General features: G+C 39.6%; 1 protein-coding gene across 3 annotated transcripts in view; it reads right to left on the bottom strand.

Moving 5' to 3' along the window:
- Window positions 1-24,327, bottom strand: part of Sugct (succinyl-CoA:glutarate-CoA transferase) — a 721,641-nt gene that overhangs the window by 693,291 nt on the left and 4,023 nt on the right. For 2 of the 3 annotated variants that reach the window (XM_059263377.1, XM_059263378.1), the window contains exons 1-4: window positions 7,705-8,655; window positions 5,234-5,307; window positions 2,660-2,745; window positions 1,022-1,072 (exon numbers count right to left, since the gene is read on the bottom strand). In XM_059263377.1, coding sequence (XP_059119360.1) covers window positions 1,022-1,072; window positions 2,660-2,745; window positions 5,234-5,307; window positions 7,705-7,913 — 420 coding nt within the window. In that variant the 5' untranslated portion in view covers window positions 7,914-8,655. Of the gene's footprint in view, window positions 1-1,021; window positions 1,073-2,659; window positions 2,746-5,233; window positions 5,308-7,704; window positions 8,656-24,327 lie in introns of those variants that run through there. The other variant, XM_059263379.1, reaches the window with a different exon arrangement.

The following is a 24,327-nucleotide window of genomic DNA, read 5'->3' as shown; positions in this document are numbered from 1 at the left end:
GACAGGGTATCTCTGAGTTCAAGGCCACCTGATCTGCAGAGTGAATTCCAGGACAGTCAGGATTATACAGAAAAACCCTGTCTCAAAACCTCAAACCAAACCCAACCAAAACTATTTGTTTGTTTGTATGTGTATGATCATGCACATGCCAAACATGCATGTGGAAGTCAGGGTACAATTTATGGGGATTAGTTCTCTCTTTCCATCATGTAGGTTCCAGGATTGAACTCAGATCCTCTTGGCAGGAAGCACCTTTACCACCTGAGCCATCTCACTGGCCCAAAAAATAAAAATTCTAATATTTCATTTACACAAAAATTTGTAAGGCTTTGAGGGGAAAGTGTAAGTATAGTACTCAAGTCTAGAATCTGGTGCCAAAAGAACCCAACCTGTAATATGAGGACTTTAATTACATGCAACAAATAAAAAATTATTGAGAGCACTATGCTCACTAAAAAAAAAAAAAAAAAAGTCAACTCATAAACATACAAGCAACACTTAATGGATTCAGTGGGTTGCCTTTATATATTTGTTAACATATGTATGTGTGTAACAGTAATAATTAAAGAAAAACAGGTCATGAATTTGAGAGGAGGTGGGGAGGGGGACATGAGAAGGGTTGAAAGAAGGGGTGATGTTGTAATTATATTTTAATTAAAATTTAAAAATCCAAAACACGGGGGCTGGAGAGATGTTTCAGAGGTTAAGAGTGCTGGCTGCTCTTCCAGAGGACCTGAGTTCAACTCCCAGTGACCACATGGTGGCTCACAACCATCTATAATGGGATCTGGTGCCCTCTTCTGGCATGCATGCATACATGCTGGTAGAACACTGTATATATAAGATGTATTTTTTTAATCCAAAACGCTAGAGAGAAACAAGGCACGCACACACAAATTATTAAACAGGACTTAAAGCCACAACTTACAGGTTGGCAATAAAACAGTTTTAAGACCTTTTCCCAGATATCCAAATCCCTAATAAGAACCCAAGCACTAAGATACCATAGCACATACTGTACCTCTTTGACGATTCTCACCCCTCTCGGATCCTTGATATTAACAGCTATACTCTAAAAATCAAAATGTAGACATTAAAATGTTTTCCTAAACGGTCTCATCATCATTGGCAGTTCAACAGCAGAGCCATTCATTCATACCACACAAATTCTCACTGTAAAGCAAGCTTAGTTTCTTTTTTTTTCTTTTTTTTAATTTTATTTTATAATTTAATTTAATTTTACATATCAGCCATGAATTCCCTTGTTCTCCCCCCTCCCACCCACCCCCTGCCTTTCCCCCAGCCCACCCCCCATTCCCATCTCCTCGAGGGCAAAGACTCTCCTGGGGATTGAGTTCCACCTGGTAGACTCAGTCCAGGCAGGTCCAGGCCCCTCCTCCCAGGCTGAGCCAAGCGTCTCTGTATAAGCTCCAAGTTCCAAACAGCCAGCTCATGCACTAAGGACAGGTCCCGGTCCCACTGCCTGGATGCCTCCCAAACAGATCAAGCTAATCAACTGTCTCACTTATCCAGAGGGCCTGATCCAGTTAGGGGCTCCTCAGCTATTGGTTCATAGCTCATGTGTTTCCATTCGTTTGGCTATTTGTCCCTTTGCTTTTTCCAATCTTGGTCTCAACAATTCTCGCTCATACAAACCCTCCTCTTTCTCACCAATTGGACTCCTGGAGTGCCACTTGGGGCCTGGCCGTGGATCTCTGCATCCAGTTCCCTCAGTCATTGGATGAGGTTTCTAGCATGACAATTAGGGTGTTTGGCCATACACTAAGCCTATAGGCTGAAGATTATGCCCCAATGTTGCAGAGAAACCAAAAATCATCCTGAGTGAGGTAACCCAGACTCAGAAAGACAAACATGGTATGTACTAACTCTTAGGAGGATACCAGATGTAAAACAAAGATGACTAGACTGCTACTCACAACTTTAGGGTGGCTACCTAGAAAACAGGACCCCAAGAAAGACACAGGAATCGCCCAATGATAGAGAAGTGGATGAGATCTACATGAACAACCTGGACATGAGTGGGGGTAATGAAGGGCATGGGTCGAGGGAAAGAGAGCTTAGGGGAGCGGGAGAGATCCCAGATGGATCAAGAACAGAGAGGGAGAACAAGGAATTAGAGACCATGATAAATGAAGACCACATGAGAATAGGAAGAAGCAAAGTGCTAGAGAGGCCCACAGAAATCCACAAAGATACCTCCACAATAGACTACTGGCAATGGTCGAGAGACAGCCCGAACTGACCTACTCTGGTGATAGGATGGCCAAACACCCTAATTGTCATGCAAGCTTAGTTTCTGTATGAACAAATACTTAAGTCATCTTCATTGACTTAATTTACAATCAACAGCAAGGATCACAGTAAATACTTTTGAGTGTTAATGCTGTGTAATACCAATAGAGAAGCAATAAATGTAAAGAACCAAATTACTTGTCTTTCACAGAATATTTCAATTATGAATTCTCATAATTTCTTAAGTTATTTAGTAGAGGAGGAAGAGTAATACAAACTCTATTGCTTGGATGTGATCATGAATATCTGAAATATTAGTTACGTATCAAAGCCAGCCATGATATCAAAAGTTTTGTAATTGCCAAGAGAATTACACAAATAAAGCAAAAACAGGAAATAGCCTTACTTTTTTATTTCGATTAACACTGAGAAAATATGTACTTTCTGTGTCCACAAAAGGAGGTCCCCAAGTTCGTGTGTCATCACCAGCTCCTGTAAATGATAATATGAGCTGTTAATTGCAAACCAGCAGGCTCACTCCTGGGCATACTCTCAGGTACCTGAACAAGGTCAACTCATCCTATGGAATCCTTACCCCTTGGGGCTTCTGTAGCTCAACAGAACTTCCCAGATCTCCACTTTTTAATGCCAACTACTAAATCATTCCATATTCACTTTCACTAACTTGTAGTATTGAAGGTCAAAATCCAGAAGGAAGTATCTTGTTAGTGGTCTTTAGAGTTGATAAACAGCCAACTTAGGGGGGCATTTTTTCAGTTTTTGTCAAGCATGTTGATTAGTTTCTTCATGATTTCTTAACATTGAGTATGAAATGAAAGTATAGAGTAAACAAAAGATGTGTGTTACATATTATTTAAATCTGAATAATAATGTGAGTAAATGTGCTAAAGTAGCATAAAGGGCTGAGTATATAAGAATGACTAATAATCTATAAAATATTTCTGTAAACCAGGTGGTGATGGCACACGCCTTTAATCCCAGCACTCGGGAGGCAGAGGCAGGCAGATCTCTGTGAGCTCGAAGCCAGTTTGGTCTACAAAGCAAGTTTCAGAACAGGCAGGGATATTACACAGGGAAACCTTGTCTCAAAAAAAAAAAAAAAAAAAAAGAAAGAAAGAAAGAAAGAAAGAAAGAAAGAAAGAAAGAAAGAAAGAAAGAAAGAAAGAAAGAAAATAAGAAGAGGAGGAGGTATGGTACTGAAATAGGACTGGAATAAGGAAGCTTGAACTTTACAGAATCTGGAGTGGGAGGTGTGAAGTGGGAAGTTCAGCATTCTCCAGCATATCCAGCAAAGACAAAAAGTGGAGTATATCACTGACTGGTGGGTGTGGTGTTGCCTCTGGAAAGCAGCACTTGATAAGCACTTCTGCCGGTCAAGATTGACAAGCCCAGGCTCAACCAATGCAAGGACATTCACCTTGGTGCTGATGAGAATTTTCTGCTAACTGCTTTAGGCTCTTAGGAAAATCTATTTAGCAGGAAATTTAGTCTCCCAGGTATTCTACTTTGAAGGGCTTATCACTTATTGTAAATTAATAAGTTCATACTATTATAAACTATTATCTTTTGAGTCTTGTGGATAAATAGCTACTATGGAACTAGACGGGGCCATTCTCATTGATTTGAGAATTCTGCCCCAGGTCCTTAAGGATCAAATCTTTGAAAACAAATGATAATATAGTTTCATCGTTGTTTTTGAGACATGTTATTATTTAGCACATGCTGGCCTAGAACTCCTTAGGTGGTAAAGAATGACCTTGAACTACTGATCCTTTTGCTTCCACCTCTCCAGTGCTGGGATTACAGGGAGCACCACCACACAGAATAATAAGGATAATTTTGGAAAACTCCAAAATAAACAAGCTAAAGAATAGTGTAGAGGACAAGAAGAATGGGGATTATGCATAAATACTTGTTAGAGAACAGGGGCATGCTACATTGACACTTTCCTGAGCATTTTATCAATAATAGCATGAACTAACAGTTTGCCAAAATACTAAAAAGGCACCAAATAAAGTGAGAAATGTATGCACAGAGGATGTTTGCTTTGTATGAAAAGGAGAAAGAATGAGCTGGAAAGATGTTACATTCTAGCACTGGAGTCTGAGGCTTTAAGGCTCCAGGCCAATCTGGGTTAGGTAAAGAGATGCTACTATAAATAAATAAATAAATAAATAAATAAATAAATAAATAAATAAATGAATGAATGAATGAATGAATGAATGAATAAATAAATAAATAAATAAATAATTTTTTTAAAGTAAAAACTTCCAAAGAATTTATCTAAAATTCACTTTTTCCCTCAAACTTTTATGATAGTAAAATGGCAAAATATTTCTTTTATTTGAAAATAATGACATAGGTTGGGTTTTTGGGTCTCCTGTTGAAGAACTTTGATTCTTTTTCCTTCTCTCTATCTGTATTCTATTTCCTTCTTTTTCTGCTCCTTTGCCCTTTAGACCCAAGTCAGGGAGTATAGTCACACTAACCCATGGGACCACTCCTAGGGGCTTAGTAGCATCAGGATCAGAACTGAGTACTTATACATTCTTTATTAAGCGTGTGAGCTTGAACAAAACACCTTACTTCTTGGTGCCTTTGTTTTCTCACTGTTACATTAGGACGAGTTCACCAGCATATGGAGTTGTTGCAAAGATTAAACAAACGTCAGTGGAGGGCTTAGAGCTTTGGCCAGCACTTGGTGCAACTATCAGCACTGTAATTACCTACCGTAACAGAACTTTCCAGTATATGAGAGGGAACTAGCTTGAGCCTGTTCTTGATACATGTAAGTATAAGACAATTAATACAGATACAGAGAAAGATGGGGAGTGGAGAAAATGCCTCATTTCCATTATTTTCTCACTCAGTTTATGGGTACACTAATCCTGAATTATTTAAAGAACTATCAAGAACATGTACTAGCCCAACTCTACTTCTTAAAGGTAAATAGATTTACCTGGTCTTTCCACCTTTATAACTTCTGCTCCAAGGTCGCCTAAATTCATAGTGGCAAAAGGTCCTGCCAGTACTCTATAATGTCAAAGAGTAATAAATAAATGACCATTTTGAAAATCTATGTATTAAATATTTTAAGTCAATTAACACAGAGAAACTCATATAATGCTAACAATGTTCAAACTTGCTAAAATTGTAATTTTTAGTATTTATCAGGAGCTTTAAAAAATTATAACCCCTCTGATGCAGGAACTTTATTTCTAGAATTTTATCCTGAAGAAGAAATTAAAACAAAAGCAAAGATTTGCATATAAAAACTTTATTCAGGCAACTGGGTGACATTTATTAATGTCTGTTGTGGGATGGTCTGTATGTCAAGTGTGTTGCTGATTGGTCAGTAAATAAATCACTGATTGGCCATTGGCTAGGCAGGAAGTATAGGCGGGACAAGGAGAAGAATTTTGGGAAGTAGAAGGCTGAGTCAGAGAGACACTGCCAGCCGCCACCATGACAAGCCGCATGTGAAGATCCCGGTAAGCCACAAGCCACGTGGCAAGGTATAGATTTATAGAAATGGATTAATTTAAGCTGTAAGAACAGTTAGCAAGAAGCCTGCCATGGCCATACAGTTTGTAAGCAATATAAGTCTTAATATATGTCTGTGTTTACTTGGTTGGGTCTGAGCGGCTGTGGGACTGGCGGGTAAGAGAGATTTGTCCTGACTCTGGGCCAGGCAGGAAAACTCTAGCTACAAATGGCGTCCAACGTGGTGGCAAGAGTTTCCACCTAAAAACTGAGAAAAAAGATTCTAAAACGGAGCTAAAAACAGCTTCCTAATTGTCTCTCTCAAATGAGCGGCAGCTGCCGGTTTGAGCTACTGGTGGGTTCCTGGCATGCACGCTCAACCTGCAGTATGGCGGGAATGAGGCCTCTGCAAGTGGCACATTAAGCTGTGTGGTGGATTTAGCCTTTGCTAGTACAAAACAAAAACAAAAAAAAAAAAAAGAGGTTTCTGGGCTACACGCTGCTTTGATAGAAGCATAGACCCACTATTTCTGAGAGTTGATGGCTCCCAGAGCTGGCGGAAAACTTACTACCGCCATGTTGGAAAGCTGAAGCGGGCAAAGCCAGCAGCCATAGCGCCAGCGCTGTTTCAGGCTTAGAAGGCTACAGTTTAAAGCAATAGGCTCAAGCTAATATAAAATAAGCCACGTAAAGATGGCTACCACACAGAGAATCTAGATTATGTTCTCTTTGATATTCGTAACTAAAGAAAAACATTTGATTACAAAAGCTGTTGAGTTATGCCAAAATGTATATTTTAAAGATACCTTAACTTCAAAATTTGGATGTAAGGATATGTTGCTTTGGAAAGGAGGCTCTGCTTTTGTTTTCACAGAAAGCCAGAGGCTATGGATTTGTTCCAGATTAAGATACATCAAGTTTGACCAGCCAAGACCACCTGAAAGGTCTCCGATGACACCATGGCCCAGATGATCCAACATCTAGAACCATTTCAAGGCAACTGGCTCAGATGATACACCCTCATGGACTACTCCATAATCCTAAAATATTCTTTGTGTCCCCATAAGATACAGTGCCCCCCTCCAGCAGGAAGTAGTAAGAGAAACTACGCCCAAATTCCCAAATATACCAAGCTGACTTTGGAGATTATATATAAAGGTTAAAACCTTCCTTTTTAAGAAAAGAAAAGAAAAGAAAAGAAAAGAAAAGAAAAGAAAAGAAAAGAAAAGAAAAGAAAAGAAAAGGGGAACTGCTGTGGGATGGTCTGTATGTCAAGTGTGTTGCTATTTGGTCAGTAAATAAATCACTGATTGGCCATTGGCTAGGCAGGAAGTATAGGCGGGACAAGGAGAAGAATTTTGGGAAGTAGAAGGCTGAGTCAGAGAGACACTGCCAGCCGCCACCATGACAAGCCGCATGTGAAGATCCCGGTAAGCCACAAGCCACGTGGCAAGGTATAGATTTATAGAAATGGATTAATTTAAGCTGTAAGAACAGTTAGCAAGAAGCCTGCCATGGCCATACAGTTTGTAAGCAATATAAGTCTCTGTGTTTACTTGGTCGGGTCTGAGTGGCTGTGGGACTGGCGGGTGAGAGAGATTTGCCCTGACCGTGGGCCAGGCAGGAAAACTCTAGCTACAAATGTCATCTTTCATTAACTTAGTGAGCACAGAAAACTATTCAAAATATATTGGTACATTTAAAATATAGGTAAAAACATAACTTCTATATAGTTCCAATTTGGAGGAAAAGTTAATTATTCACAAATATGTATATTGGAAAAATTCATGAATACTATACTTACTGTCTTTGAAAATAATGACAGTCCAGAATTTCTTTTCTGTTTATTCACCAAAATTTCAAAGTAAGCATTTAAATATCTCTTTATAGCCTTTTCAAAAAAAAAGGAGGGACTCAATCACTAACTGAAGATAATCCAACACAAACCTTGTTAGATCCAGAATTCTCACACCCTCCAGTGGCTTCATACTATCAGTATCTGGCAAAACAGACAACATTGAAGGGTATGGATTACAAATTTCAAAGTAAACAATGCATAATTCTTCATGTTCTAAGTAATCTGTTATTATCAAAAGCATTTTTCCTTCACAATAATTCTGTTTGATAGGTAACACAGAAACCTTGACCTGTCTCATTAAAAACAATCTACATGGGGTCTGACAGAAGCATAATGAAAGGATTTACAGCCTCTCTCCTCTGCAAAGACTGACGGCTGCCACTCAAGCCTCTCTCACCAAGCACCAAATGGAGCCTGCTGGAGCCAGAGGGATGTGACAACTTCACCTTTCCAATCAGCACAACTGTGCCAGAAATGTATTCCACAGAGTACTATTCTAATTTCTTACTTCTTGTTATTAATTCCTACCCTTGCCTGTACATCTGATGGTTTCTAGACTGTACTGTGTATTTCTCTACCCACTCGTTTATTGTCACTTTCTACTTGTACTTTTCACCGGCCCCTCATACACTCTCCTCTTACTCCTGTCTTCCTTTTTCTCCCAGCCTTATACCTCTCTCTTTATTTCTTGATTACACCATCCCTAGCTTTAACAGTCTCTAAAATCTGTGGGTCCTAAGTATTTTGGCTTTCCCCTCCCAGTTTATTGCCCACCATATCAATTATTTTTTCATTTTCAAAGTTGATCTAAATCTAATACTTATCCTTATCTTTGCTTACCTACTTACCTCCCATGCCTAATCTTAGTTACTAAAATTAGTGTATGCCCTACTAGTCAAGTTTGTTTATCCTCTAACGCTTACTGAAGGCAAAGGGACTGTATTAGCTAGCTCTGTATCAACTTGACACAAGCTAGAGTCATCAGAGAGGAAGGCGCCTCAGCTGAGGAAATGCCTCCATGAGATCCAGCTGTAATACATTTTCTCAATTAGTGATCAATAGGAGAGGGCCCAGCACATTGTCAGTGGTGCCATCCCTGGGCTGGTGGTCCTGGGTTCTATAAGAAAACAGGCTGAGCAAGCCAGGGACAGCAAACGAGTAAGCAGCTCCCCTCCATGGCTTCTGCATTAGCTCCTGCTCCAGGATCCTGCCCTGATTGAGTTCCTGTGCTGACTTCCTTCAATAATGAACATAAAAATGGAAGTGTAAGCTAAATAAACCCTTTTCTCCCCAACTTGCTTTTTTGTCAAATGGTGTTTGGTCACAGCAACAGAAACTCTAGACAGGGACCACAACTGTTAACTAGCTAACACAACGTTTAAACAGGCCAACCTGATATAGAAAGATCCCTCACTGAAACTTCCAAAGTTATTATGGATTGTATCAAATTGACAGTTAAAACTAACCACTGGGATTGGTAACATGGCTTAGCTGCTGAAGGCAGTTACTTCCAACCCTGACACCCTGAGTTCCACACCTGGAACACACAGAGTAGAATAAAACCAGCTTCCACAAGTTATCCACTGACCTACAAACATTCATTGGGAACATGCACACCTTTTTGCATACACACACATGCAAATAAAATAACCAGCTCTAGGAAGAATTGGTGAAGGGGGAAACATGTTCAAAATATATTATGTGGAAAAATTTAAAACCAGCCTGTGGTGGTATGGTCAAAATAGTGGTTAATGGCTAGACAGAAGTCAGGAGACAAAGGCAGGCTGGTCTCTGTGAGTTTGAGGCCAGCCTGGTCTACAAATCGAGTTCAGCCAGGGATGTTACACAGAGAAACCCCATCTCAAACAAGCTAAAAAAAATGCACTCAAAAGGCAGAAAGACAGACATGGCCATATGTAAAGGGTTGCTGATCAGGACAGTTCCAGATTTCTTAAAGATTTTTTGTTTGTTTGTTTGTTTGTTTGTTTTTGTTTGTTTGGGTTTTGTTGTTGTTTTTAGTGGGTTAGTGTGTGTGTGTGTGTGTGTGTGTGTGTGTATGTGTATGTGTGTGTGTGTTTCTGGAACAAGAAGAATTGGCACTTGAATGTATGCAGACACCAATGGGAACCAGAAAAGGGTATTGGATCCCCTGGAAATGGAGTTACAGGAGTTTGTGAGCAGCCCAAAGTGTGTGCTGGGAACTGAACACTGGTCCTCTGCAAGAGCTGCAAGCAGTCTTAACCACAGGGCCATCTTCAAGTATCAGATTTCTCAATAACATCACTAGAAGCTAAAACATATATTTTTAAAGGGAAACATTTTTTTAAAAATTGAGGATATAGAAATTTCTTCCCTAAGTTCTAAATCCAATCAAAATACAAAGCATGTGTGAAAATATAAAAATAATATTGAAAACCTTTATCACCACGTATCCTTTCTCAGAAAAAAAAAACTGCCGCTAGGTGTCACTATTCAACAAAAAGATGAGTAACAAAAAATAGTGGCTTACACAAAAGAGGAGAGCATAAGAGGGGATGCTGAGGATCAAAATGGGGTACAAATGGTTCAGGATACCTAAAATGCAGCGGGGGGGGGCTGTTAAATGGAGCTCCGACACATGGTCAGATGCACCTTTGAACTGGGCTGCAGACACACCACACCACTCCGTGTGAACTGACTTTTGAAATACTCTTAGGTCTGATGGTCTGTACGATGGACCCCATTACTCAAACTACTCCAAGATAGCACATCCAATCATCCAATCCCATTTTTTACAAGATGACTTTTTTTTTTTTTTTTTTTTTTTTTTTTTTTGGTTTTTCGAGACAGGGTTTCTCTGTGTAGCTTTGCGCCTCTCCTGGAACTCACTTGGTAGCCCAGGCTGGCCTCGAACTCACAGAGATCCGCCTGGCTCTGCCTCCCGAGTGCTGGGATTAAAGGCGTGCGCCACCACCGCCCGGCACAAGATGACTTTTTATAATCACTTGTAATAATTTCTGACTAACAATTAATATTATTTCCATCCAACTACATTGCAATTTAAAATCATTAATACATGAAAGCTGCCCCAGGAAAGGATAGCAGCTGCTCCCTTGAGATCTCAAGTGGCATGAAGGGATCCAAGGGAACTACTAGGAAGGGATTTACCACCTCTGCTCTACCACACACCAGAACACCAGCGCTCCAGAGACCAGTGGATCCTACTCAACCCTCCTACATATGGTTTCACGTGAAGCCAGACTGGATAGAGCCAGACAAATATGAGAACTTTAACCTTCCACACATCACAGCTGTGCCAGCAACTCATTCTCTAAGTATTCTTTTTTTACTTCTTACTTACACATATTTAATTTCCACTCTTGCATATATGCCTCATGACAGTTTTGAGTGTGCCTGTATATTGCTCAGTTAGAATGCAGGACTGTTGTTTATGTTTCTCCACCCAGATACCATAAGACATACTTTCTTACACTTTTCAGCTTCATCTCACTACTCTTCTTCTCCCTGTGTTTTCTGCCTTCTCTCATTCTTATCCCAGCCTCCTTTTTCTTCTTGGTTGCAACCTTCCAAAAATTTAATAATCTCTAAAAATCTATGGATCTGGAGCTAGAGAGATGGCTCAGTGGTTAAAAGTGCTAACTGCTCTTGTAGGGGACCAGGTTCAGTACCCAGAGCCCATATCAGATGACTCACAAGTGCACGTAGTGTGCACGAACACACATTCACACACCTGCATACACACAAACACAAATCAAAATAATAAATTTTTTAAATAAACAAATAGAATCTATGGACCCCAAAAGTATCTGAACTTTTCCCTCACAGCTACTTTACCCACCTCATTTTTTTCTTTTCAAAGTAGATCTAATATTTAATTCTCATCCTATCCACTGTACTTTTCTCCCACCCATATGTTTAGTTAAAATTTAAAAATACTCTATAATACCCTTGGTTGCTTATTGTCCAAGAGTTATTGAAGTCAAAGTAGCCACTGCATAATGAAAACACCAAGCAGCTATTGTTGACATCCCAGTTAACACATTACTCAGGGAATAATGCAAAGTTTACACTAAGTAACCCTGAGCTCCTGGACTGAGGAACTATTTTCTAAACTACACTCAACTCTTACCACATCCAAGTTCGACTTGAATATTACAAATACTTCCATGAAAAGAATATAGCTAAAAAATAACAAACCTAGCAAAGAAATAACACCACAAGTAAATCCCAATGCAGTAACAAAGAAATATGAGAAACCAAGACAACATAACACCTCCAAAAATTACTAATCCTACAGTAATGACGTTTAATAAGAGTGAGTTAAATGAAATCTTGCACAGAAAAATGATTATAAATATATTGAAAAAAGCAAAGAAAAATAAGCTCCTGAATAAGAACACAAACAAGTAAATAAAATAAAGAAGGTGAAAAATATGAAATATGAATTCAACAAACAGAAATACTGAGGAAAATGATCTAAAATGCTGGAAATGAAGAATATAACACATCAAATTAAAAAAACTGTAGCAAGTCTCATCTATAGAATGGATCAAGGAAAGAATAGACTAACTCAGCTTGAAGACAAGATAGAGGAACTGGAACAATCCAACAAGGACAAAAATAAGCTAATAAGGTACCAGGAAGAATCCAAAATGGATATGACACTTTGAAAAGACCAAATATATAGGTAATAGGCATAGAAGAAGAGTCAGGTCTAATGCCAAAGAAAGCATTTTTAAAATAGTCATAATGGGAAATTTCTCAGAACTAGGAAAACAGATGCCAATCCAGATGCAGGAAGCAATTAGGACTCCAAACAGACATATAATAATTACATCATATAATAATTACAAAACTAAATATAAAGAACAAAGAAAAGATATTGAAAGCAGAAAAAATGAGACACCAAGTCTCAGGTAAAAATAGGCCCCAGGAATAACACCATGTTGTTCAACTGAACTCTCAGAAGGCAGGAAGGCCTACACAAATGTGTTTCAAGTTCTGAAAGACAACAACCTCCAACCCAGGCTACCATCCCCAGCAAATATTTCTGTCATGACTGTATTAGTATTTGCTCCGTCACAGTGTTTCCTGCTGTTGTAAAATCTTAAAATGCACATGGAAGCATAAGAGGCCCCAGATAGCCTAAGCAATCCTCAGGAAAAAGGATACTGGGGGAGGTATCACCACATTTGATTTCAAATTATACTGCAGAGCCATATTACACATTGGAGAAAAGAAGCATCTTCAGCAAATGCTGCTGAGAAAACTGTATAACTATATCTAGAAGAATGGATCTAGATCCTTATTTCTCACCATGCTCTAAAATCATTTCTAAATGAATCAAGGACCACAACGTAAGAACCGAAACTCCGAAACTGTTGCAAGAAAAAGTAGGGCCTGGTGGTAATGATGCACACCTTTAATCCCAGTGCTTGAGAAGCAGAGACATGTGAATCTCTGCGAGTTCAAGGCCAGTCTGGTCTACAAAGTGAGTTTCAGAACACCCAAGGCTATTACATGGAGAAACCCTGTCTCACAAAAGAAAGAGAGACAGAGACAGAGAGACAGAGAGACAAAAAAGTGTAATGGTATTTGCTCCACCCATGACCTTGGGCTATAGGACCCAAAGGTGGTGGTGCTTCTTGCCATTGTGCTGATCTCTTATAATGAAAGGGAGAAGAGTGACATGCCCCTTCTCCCTGCTGCCTTCGAGGTGAATTCACTCCCAGTCAGATCAGAGGACAACTTCAGCTGTCTACTCTGTTCTGTATTTGTGAGTGTATTTCCTCAATTTATATCTTCGTTCTTGATTTTTTTTTTTTTTTTTTTCGAGACAGGGTTTCTCTGTGTAGCTTTACGCCTTTCCTGGGACTCACTTGGTAGCCCAGGCTGGCCTCGAACTCACAGAGATCTGCCTGCCTCTGCCTCCCGAGTGCTGGGATTAAAGGCGTGTGCCACCACCGCCCGGCCTCAATTTATATCTTAATAAATCCCTATTACCTATTAAATAGACTCATGTGGACTGATCTTAATAGAAAAGAAAAAGGGAAAGTAGGGAGTACACTAAAATATAGGTAAGGACTTTCTCCAGTTGCTCAAGAAATAAGGTCAATAATCAACAAATGGAATCTCATTAAATTAAAAAGCTTCTGCAAAGCAAACTGACAAATGAGTGAAGAAACAGCTTTTAAATGGGAGAAAACTTTTGACAGTAAAACATTTGGCAGATGATTATCTAGACTATATGAGGAATAAGCAATCCAATCAAAAAGAGGGATAGGGAACTAAATAGAGTTCTCAAAAGAAGACACACAAGTGACTAGTAAACATTTTAAATTGTTTAACATCATTATTCATTAGGGAAATGCAAACTAAAACTAATTTGAGATTCTGTTTCAGACTAGTCACATTGGCCACCATCAAGAAAATAAATGAAAGTCCAGGCATAGTGGTGCATGCCTTTAATCCCAGTACTATAGAAGCAGAGGCAGATGGGTCTCTGTGACTTCAAGGTCAGCCTGATCTACACAAATGTTCAAGACCAGCCAGGGCTACACAGTAAGGCCATGTTTCCAAAAAGAAAAAAGAAAGAGGAAAAGAAAGAAAACAAATGACAACAAATGCTGGTGTGGCTATGAGGAAAGGGAACTTTTATCTGCTGTTGGTGAGAGTGAAAATTGGGGCATCCATTAAGGCAATCAGTGCGGAAGTTTCTCAAAGAGCTAAAAATAGGACTACCATATGATCCATCTCTACCACTCCTGGGAATATACCCAAAGGACCCCATATTCTCAACAGAGATACTTGCACATCCATGCTAAGTGCTGTTCTATGCACAAGAACTAGGAAATAGCCAGCTCCCCTCTCATCCTGTGAGTTTATCTGGTTCAATATAGTTTAGGTCTTGTGCATGTCTTTACAGCTTCAGTGAGTTCATTATGTGCACTGCCCTGCCCTGTCCAGAACACACTGTTTCATGATAGTCACCCACTGCCTCTGTCCCTTCAAAGCTTTCTGCCCCATCTTCCAATGTTCAGCCTAGATGTTTATCAGTGGATGAATGGATGATAAAAATGTGGCATGTATTCATAATGCAATTGTATTCAACTGTGAAAAAATGAAATTAATTTCTAGGTAAATGAATGGAACTGAAAAAAATCATACTAATTGTTATAACCTAGGCCCAGAAAGTAAAACACAATGTGTTCTCTCTCATATTTGGATCATAGTTTAAAATTTATATATCTGTGTGTTTAATTTGAATTCAATGTACAGTCAGGAAGCTGAAAAAGGACCATGAGAAGTGGGGTTGTAGTGGATAGCTGTTCTATGACCTTGAAGCATTTCTACAATTATGTTAGTTAGGTTTCCAGATTTACAGAAACTTATATCAGATTGATAGGTAATCTTCAAACACTTCATAGATCTAGAGAATATAGCATTTAAATGTTTTGATAACTTAGAATTCTATTGACATGAGACATGATTGCTCCTGGCAGCATTGATCTACTCCTGAGAGAATGTTGGGCTTCTTCTTGGCACAAAATGGCCTGCTGGGCAAAGAACTGCCCTTGCCTTGACTGCTGACAGTATGAACACTGTCCTTTCCGGATGGGCAGGACACAAGGAAAAGTGACTACTGAAACTTGCCAAGACAGGGTAAGATGGTCTTTCAAAATTCCTGCTTCTGAAAATGGTCTGTCAGATATTCTAGGCCTGTAGCCAAAATGGATGACTCAACAATGCTGAGATACTTTAGGTGACTGTCCAGGCTGCCAGCTGCCTCTGTCTATTCTCACAAAATTTTCAGAAACTACTTGCTTGCATTTTCTGTTTGCTAAGGCATTATGATGTTCCTCTCAGGTCTTGGATGGAGTTGAAGACTAAATAGTTAGTTATGATCCTCTCATATCTTAGCTAAGAACATTTCAGATACTAAAGTTAGATTCTTTAGGATAGGATAGCTATTGGAATAATCTCTGTAACATGCCATTTATCTATATTCTGGACATCTTTGGATTTTAGTATATGTCTCTTGTTTGATGTTGTTCTTGCTGGTTGTATTTCTATTTTTGTTTAGGTTATTACCTTTCCCCTCTCCTGGACAATACTTGATAATTATTCCTATTGTATATAGTTTTATATTAGGTTAGAACTTTCTTATTTAGACAAAAGGGGGAGATGTAGTGGATAGCTGTTCTGCCTATGACCTTGAAGTACATGCCCCTGGGGTATGACCTCTCAGCTACCTTTAAAACCTGAGATGCAGGTAGGTTAGGCAGTCTCTCGCCGGATTTGGATGCAGGACTGACTCAGTAGGCCAGAACAGCATGAAACTTTGTCCCAGCATTCCAGAACCTGCAACAATTCTGTTCTGTACAGTGAGTTTTTCTCCCCTAATAAATTTCTTTGCTCTTTAAGCAGATTCTGTGGATTTCTCGAATTAGGGGGTGGTGGAAAAAAAGTACGTAACGGGTGAGGGAATAGGATATATGTGAGGTGATTTATGAAAAACTCTTATGGAAACCCACTACTTTGTAATGAAATTTAAAAATACAATTAAGGGGATGGAGAGATGGCTCAGCACTTGCTGCTTTTGCAAAGGACCTAGGTTCAGTTTCCAAACCCTACATTAAGTTTCACAATTTTTTTTTTTTTTTAATGAGGGAAGGGGTAAGCCCTGGGCTCCAGGCACCTCCATGCCATTCAGGCCTCCCTCTTTTAAGTAATTGATCCATTTTTATTTTATGTGCATTGGTGTTTTGCTTGTGTGTATGTCTGTGTGAAGGTACCCTGGAACTAGAGTTAACAGACAGTTGTGAGCTGCCATGTGGGTGCTGGGGATTGAACCCGGGTCCTCTGGAAGAGCACTCAGTGCTCTTAACCACTAAGCCATCTCTCAAGCCCCAAGTTTCACAATTGTCTGTAACTCTAGTTATAGGAGATCTGATGACCTTTTTGACCTTTTCTGTCCCCCCTTGGAAACCGGGTACACACATGGTGTACATACCTACATGCAAACACTCAAACATTTAAAAATAAAAATGAATAAAACACGACCAAGTTGGCAAGAGATGCCTATTGGCACAATACTGGCACAAATATTATGGGAAACCAAACACTTTCTAATTGGATTGAAGGCCTACTCCACAAGACAGAACCTATACCTGCCACTGTTATCAGGGCCAAGAACTTGTGGCTAAACAGGCCAGGGCCTAGGAGAGAACCTACTACTGTTTCTTCTACTAAAATGGACATAGAATTAGCCAACTCCTAAAAACTTTTTGTTATACCCATACATTAGTGTATCTTTCAACCTTTGTCAGAGAAGCTTCTTTCTGCAGTAGATGTCAACTAATACAGATACACATCTGGTCAATGTGCAAAGAGACTGGGGAGTGACCTATGCTAAATGGGACTTCTATATAACACCCCTCCTCCCAGGACTTGGGGGTCATCTTGGAAAAGGGAGCAGAAAAGATTTTTAAGAGCCAGAGTCAGTGAATGACTACAAGAAAGGTGTTTCCCAGACTATGAACTCACAGCAGTTGTGACAGCATACACAAGACCTGGGCAAGATCAAGCCAGACAAAATACTAGTATGGACTAGGAGAGTGGGCATGAAGTCCCACCCTTAACTAAAAAGCTGCTGGCAGTGGATAGCTCCCAGGAAAGGGAAAGTCAGTTTCTTCAGGGATTTGAGACATGAGAAGCTACAATTGTATTTTTAAATTTCTTTACAAAGTAGTGGGTTTTCATAAGGGTTTCTCATAATCATCTCACATGTATTCACCCCTTACGTACTTTTTTACCACCACTCCCCTTCTCATTGGGCCTTTTTCAGCTTCCTGACTTTACAATGAATTCAAATTAAATGCACAGATCTATAAATCTGAAACTAGGGTCCACATATGAGAGAAAACATATAATAAATGGTCCTACACCCATGAACATACAGACAGAATTAACTGGACTCAGTGGGGTTTCAAAAACAAAAAACACAACAAGCTTGGTGGTGGTGGTGTGCACCTTTAATCCAGCACTCAGGAGGGAGGCAGAGGCAGGTGGATATCTGTGAATTCAAGGCCAGCCTGGTCTACAGAGCAAGTTCCTGGACAGCCAGCTATACAGAAAAACCCTGTCTCAAAAAATCAAAACAAACAAGAAACAAAAAACAAAACAGAGCACATGAAGACAGAATTAACTTTTTTCTTTAGTTTGTTTTTGAGACAGTGAGACTACGTAGCCCTGGCTGGATTGGAACTCCCTCTTTAAACCAGGCTAGCCTCAGATTCAGAGATCTGTCTCCCATCTGATAGTAGGATTGAACGCATATGCTACTACACCTAGCCACAGATGGCTTTTAGTAGTTAAGTTTACTTTTAAATTAACCACACAGAATTTCTGATGCTTAGCTATAACAGCACTTAAAAAAACTAAAGGGTTGGAAAACCAGCACTCTGCTGGCAGTGGCAGGACTGCATAGATGTGTTGAGTAACCTGGTCTACATGGTAAGCGCCAGGTCAGCAGACAAATGTGAAGTCTCACCCCAAGTATCAATCCCCTGCTGTGCAGTCTCTGCACACTTTGAAGATTTTATTGACCAATAGCTTTGCATACGTTAGCAGTATCAAAGAGAATTTACAACAGACGGTTTTACTTGAGATTTGGCTACTCATTAAATTTTATTTGTGAACCAAAATTAACAGGTCTTTCACAATCGCTTTCAAACATACACAGCACAATGCAGAGGAAAACTGAACCACCAATGCATGCTCCCATCTGAAATAAGATGACTTCATCCCTCTTGTTTCAACTGTTATACCAGAAGTAAGTGTCCACTTGGCAATGTATTTCATAGACCTTTGCTTTTTCATTGTTGATTTCACTGATTAAAAAATAGTCCATGTGGGAGGCTTTGCCCTGGAGGAGGTGGGAATGGGGGGGGTGGGCTGGGGGGAAGGTGAGGGGGGCTGGAGCGGGAAGAACAAGGGAATCTGTGGCTGATATGTAGAACTGAATTGTATTGCAAAATAAAAATAAAAAAAATAAGTAAAAGCAAAATTTAAAAAAAAACATAGTGGTAAAGTGGTATCTAATATTGCTGACCACATGAAGGATATAATCTGTGGAGAACATGTTAGCTAAGCTGAATTCAGGTATGATTTCAATACTGATGAATTAATAGTATGTTACATAAGGCGTCTTTAAACAGAAACATTTATTAAACAAGGCTACATATTAATACACTGATGAAATATGTAAGCAGTTTTGAAGGCCCCTAACCTTGTGTTTGCCCTGGAAGCAGGTTCATTATTCAGCATACACTACTACATGAACCACTGGCCTTATAGAGCATGACTACTGTGGAAACATGAGATTAGTTCACCAGCACATCTGAGGCAAGGCTTAGGAAGCCTACAAACAAAATTGAATGTATTATTAAAATTCAACTTGGGGACCAGAGTTTGGTTCTAAGCACCCACATCAATGGCTCACAACAGTCAGTTCCAAGGAACCCACAGGCATTGCACATGCTTGCACATGGGCACATTCATAAGCACGCACACACACAAATACATACACACAAAAAAAAACTTTTAAAACTTTAAAAAAACAGGCATGGTATCACATGCCTGAATTCTCAGCACTTGAGAGACTGGGGCAGGAGGACTGCCATGAATTCAAGGTCAACATGAGCTATATAGTGAGTTCTATTCCAGCCCGGAATACAGAGCAAAACCCTGTCACCAAAAATGCTTAAGACATCTCTGTTGTGGGATAATCTTTTTATACACTGTGAAGATGTATCTCTTCCAAGGTACCTTCTGATTGGTTTAACAAAGAGCTGAACAGCCAATAACTAGGCAGGAGAGGATAGGCAGGATTTCTGGGGAGAGAGAAAGGAACTTAGGGGAAGAATCTGAGAAGCACGGAATTCACCAGTGAGACATAGAGGAAGTCAGACATACACTGTATTGAGGAAAGGTAGTAAGTCACATTACAAAATATAGATTAATATAAATAGGTTAATTTAAGTTATAAGAGCTAGTTGGGAACCAGCTTAAACTAAGGCCAAGTTTTCATACTTAATAAGAAGTCTCCATGTCATTATTTGGAAGCTGGCGGTCCAAAGAAAGTTCAACTACACATCTCCTCATTATCAGGAAAAGAAACAGAAAGAAGAATTAATAAACTTATTTTAAAATTCATTTTGATGAGTACATGATCAAAAACTGTCAGTAAAATTATGGGGTTAGGGAAGGATACTTAGGCTAAGAGAATATACAATATACTATATCAACATAACAGACAATTGAAGCTGAGCAGTGATGGCTCACACCTTTAATCCTAGCACTTGGGAGGGAGAGGCAGACAGATCTGTGAGTTTGAAGCCAGTGTGGTCTACAGAGTGAGTTCCAGGACAGCCAGGGCTACACAGAGAAACTCTGTCTCAAAAACAAACAAACAAGTGAATACATCTACAACAAAGAATAGGGAAATAAGCATAATAGAAAAATGAAATACTATTACACAATGAAGAAATTTCAAATGACTGAGGAGTGTTAAATTATAACATTATTTTTCTTCACCATTCTGTAACATTTAAAAGGTTGACAAGGGCATGTATGGTAAGGGGATACTTTCACATCTTTAGGAATGACAATCAGTTACCTTGTATGAAGACAACCTGGCAGTTTCTACAAAACTTTAAAATACTAATATTCTACAATTAACTTTCCTGTTTACAGAATTTAATTCACTCTCAAAAAAACCTTTATAGCCAAGTGTGGTGGCATACACTTTTATTTCGAGCACTTGGGAAGCAGAGGCAGGTGGATCTCTGTGAGGTCAAGGCAAGCCTGTTTAGCAAGCTCCAGGTCAGTCAGGGATTCGCAGTGAGACCCTTTTTCAAAAACAAAAAACAAAACAGAAATCATTCCACATGTATGCTAAGAGATAGGTGTAAATATGTCCATTATGGAAGGCCTGGGGAGATGGCTCAGTTGGTGACGTGCTTGCTTTATAAGGAAATGAGTTAAATAACCAGGACCCACATGAAGCTGAACATGATGCCATGTACTTGTAATCTCAGCACCAGATTGTAAGTGGAGATATGTAAGACAAATCTTTTTTTTTTTTTTTTTTTTTTTTTTTTTTTTTTTTTTTTTTTTTTTTATGTATACAGTGTTCTGTCTGCACGTATCCCTTCAGTCCAGAAGAGGGAGCCAGATCTCATTACAGATGGTTGTGAGCCACCATGTGGTTGCTGGGAATTGAACTCAGGACCTCTGGAAGAGCAGCCAGTGCTCTTAACCTCTGAGCCACTCTCCAGCCCCAAGATGAATCTTAAAAGGTCTTATTAATTGAAAACCTGGAGCCAGATATTGTTCCTAGTGTGGCCTTGAACTAACAGAGATCCAGGTGGATCTCTGCCTCCCAAGTGATAGGATTAATGGCATGTGTGCCACCATTTTCTGGCCTCTATGTCTAATCTAGTGGCTGTTCTGTTCTCTGATCCTCAGATAAGTTTTATTTATTAGAGCACAAATAAAATATCACCACAGAGACAGGAAAATCCATGGTGATCACTGACAAGCCAGCGCAACCTACTTGGCAAGTTCCAGGCCAAGACACTGAGAGACCCTGTCACAAAAAGACAGCACCTGAGAAATGACACCTTATGCTGTCTTCTGGTTTCCACACCCATTTACATATACATAAACAAGCGCTCTCTCTCTCTCTCTCTCTCTCTCTCTCTCTCTCTCTCTCTCTCCCTCTCTCTCATACATTGCAGGAATTTTTAAAATATTTTTTGCCTAAGTCTATTTCAGGCTAGATAGAGTGTTTCACCATCCCTTTAGAATCAGCCTTTTCCAAACAGGCTATATAAAGGCTTTATGAAAGACTACATTAAGAATTTTTAAGAAATCAATTCCAAATCAACTTGTACTCATGTGTTTCAGTAACTGTTAGGCCTATTTCATTTACAAGCCTTCTCCCACTCTGAAAAAGAGAGAAACAAGTTCCTCACACATCCCAGAAGCTTATTCTTGCTTTGGTTCACGTTGGAAAATTTATTTACATGATGAAAATTGCTGCCTAGAGAACCAGCTCTTAGCAGGTCAGAGAAACTGGAGAGGAGATGTGGAGTAGGTGAACTAAAGGAGATGTGGAGTAGGTGAACTACTGGACAAACAGGCACACAGGGACTTTTCTTGGGGGACAAAGCTTAATTTACAGTTACAGAATTTATAACCCAAAGTCAACAAGCAATAGGAAAAACTGTATAGCTGTCCAGGCTTCTCCAATAGGGCATTCTAAAATCAGCTGCCCAGAGCCCAGAAACAGCTGAATCAGAAACTGGTGAGGAAAATGACTGATGTTCACAAATGCTAGACTTCCTGAAAACTCTTAACGTTGGTACAGCTCTCTAGGAGAATTGACCAAAGAGATGCCTGTGCAAATCAGAAAAGGGCAACCCCGGTAGGAGTTGAGTAACAAAACAGAGTGCATTCCTACACTGCTCAAACACCCCTCTAAGTACTAGCAGACTTATTAAGGAGCACAGCGAAAAAGAAAATGTGTGTGAGGTAGGATAGTGGGATGTTCCACTGTTCAACTGAATGCAAGAAGCTCCTTTTGACAGGCCCAAGTGGTGATCCAACTACTATTACTTTGCTAAATGGACATAGAATCAAATTGCTCTCTAAATTTGTATGTCTACACTCATACATTAGCACAGCTCTCAATACTTACTGAAGGAATTTCTTTGTGCAGATGTTAGCAGTTAATACAGAAACTCACAACTGATCAAAGTACAGAGGGAGATCAGTAAGTGTCCTCAACCACAAGTGGGGCATCTATATATATACAAACACACACAGATACACACAGAGAGGGTGGAGAGTGCATGCATGCACATATACATGAGCTCAGGAACCCTCACAGAAGAAGGGGCATGGAAAGACTGTAAGAACAAGAGGTTGGGAAAACCCAGAGCAAAACAGTGTCCTCTGGACATGACAGGACCACCTACCACACTCATTAATTCATAGCAGCTGTGGATGGCTGCACAAGACTTGCACAAGGTCAAGCCCGTCAACATTCTAGCATGGAGTGGGGAAGAGTTCCTGAACACCCACCTGTAGCTGAAGAGTTATTGACAGTTAATGGCTGCTGGAGGAGGGAGGGTCAGTTTTCTTTAAGGGTGTGGCCCGGGCTAGGTTGCTCAAGCACCAGTGCTACACAATAAGTATGTGGGCAGCACAATTTGGTACCACAGGGTTATAGAAGAGGAAGAGGAGGAGAGGAAAAAGGGAGGGGAGGGGGGAGAACAAGAACAGGAAGGGGAGGAGAAAAGGAGAGGGAGGAGAGAAGTATAAGAGGAGAAGGAAGAGGAAGAAGAAGACAAAAAGAGCTGGCAGAGGTGGGAGATAGATGAATCTGGAAAGAGTTAAGGGGCAGCGAGGGGAAGTAAATATGTAACAACAATTAACGAAAAAAGAAGTCAGGAGGGCCAGGCAGTGGTATCAAATGCTTTTAATCTCAACACTCAGGAGGCAAGGACAGACGGCTCTCTGTGAGTTTGAGGCCAGCCAGATCTACAATGCAAGTCCCAGGATAGCCAGGACTGTTACACAGAGAAACCTGTCTTGAAAAAAAAAAAAAGAGAAAAGAAAAAAAGAAGACACAAATTAGAAATAAAGCAAGGATGGGTATATGGGAGGGCTTGGAAGGAGGAAATGGGAGATAGACACAACAGAATTATATCATAATTTCAAAAATAGGAGAAATAAAATATGCTGTATGAAATTCTCAAAGAATAAAAATATATTAAAAAGAACATTGAGCCCTTATTTCACAGAACATTGCACATGTGTAGCTCCAAAGAATATTCAAGGGAGAGCAAGGGATTGCACTGAAGAAATATGGGGATGAATATGTCTGCAAGATAGAAGGTTTTATTTGACGTGTGATAGCTTTCAGCGGGTAACTGTGAAGAGCAAGAGAGATGTGTAGAGATACTTTGTGTATAAAGGATTATGGCATCTTCCCAGAGTCTTTGAATAGGAAAGGTAAAGTTAATGTTTAACAAGGCTTTTAGAGTTTGGGGAAATGGAGCAAAAGCAAGGAGTTTGTTTCTAAGGAAAAAGACTAATATTGAGGTAGCCTAACTATGTTTACATGATAAGTGCTTTAGAACTTTTAATAGATATTATCCAACTGTCCACCAGAAAAGTTTCATTCATATGTGCTGGCACTAGCGGTGTACAAAGATAATGTTTTCCATCATCTCCCATATCCTGAATATAATCTTGATTTGGGGTTTTTGTTTTCGTTTGTTACAAATCTGACAGTTAAAAATTTGAGTACTGCTATCATTAGTTCATACACAGAATATTTTTGTATCTTTTCTTGTAAATTACTCTTGGTTATTTGCTTACTGTAGAGAAAAAATTAGTAGACTCATTATATCTAGGGTAAACATTAAAATGAAATAGTTGTTTTCACTGTACCTAGGGTAAACATCAGAACAGGTGTTTTCTAGAAGTACTTAGACTTGAAGAAATCATTGTGGAAAGCATTGATTGTTTTCTGTTATCTATAGAGTTTTCTGAAGTAGCTTTACAGTCTTTGCATAGCTTTGGTCACAAGACAGTCCTGGCACTCCTGGATCATCTTGCATTACTGGGTACTGCAAACA

This window comes from Peromyscus eremicus, chromosome 5, assembly GCF_949786415.1.
Source record: "Peromyscus eremicus chromosome 5, PerEre_H2_v1, whole genome shotgun sequence".
NCBI classification, from domain to species: domain Eukaryota; kingdom Metazoa; phylum Chordata; class Mammalia; order Rodentia; family Cricetidae; genus Peromyscus; species Peromyscus eremicus.
The sequence above is the reverse complement of the archived record's forward strand: the minus strand, read 5'-3'. Positions and strand labels throughout refer to the sequence as shown.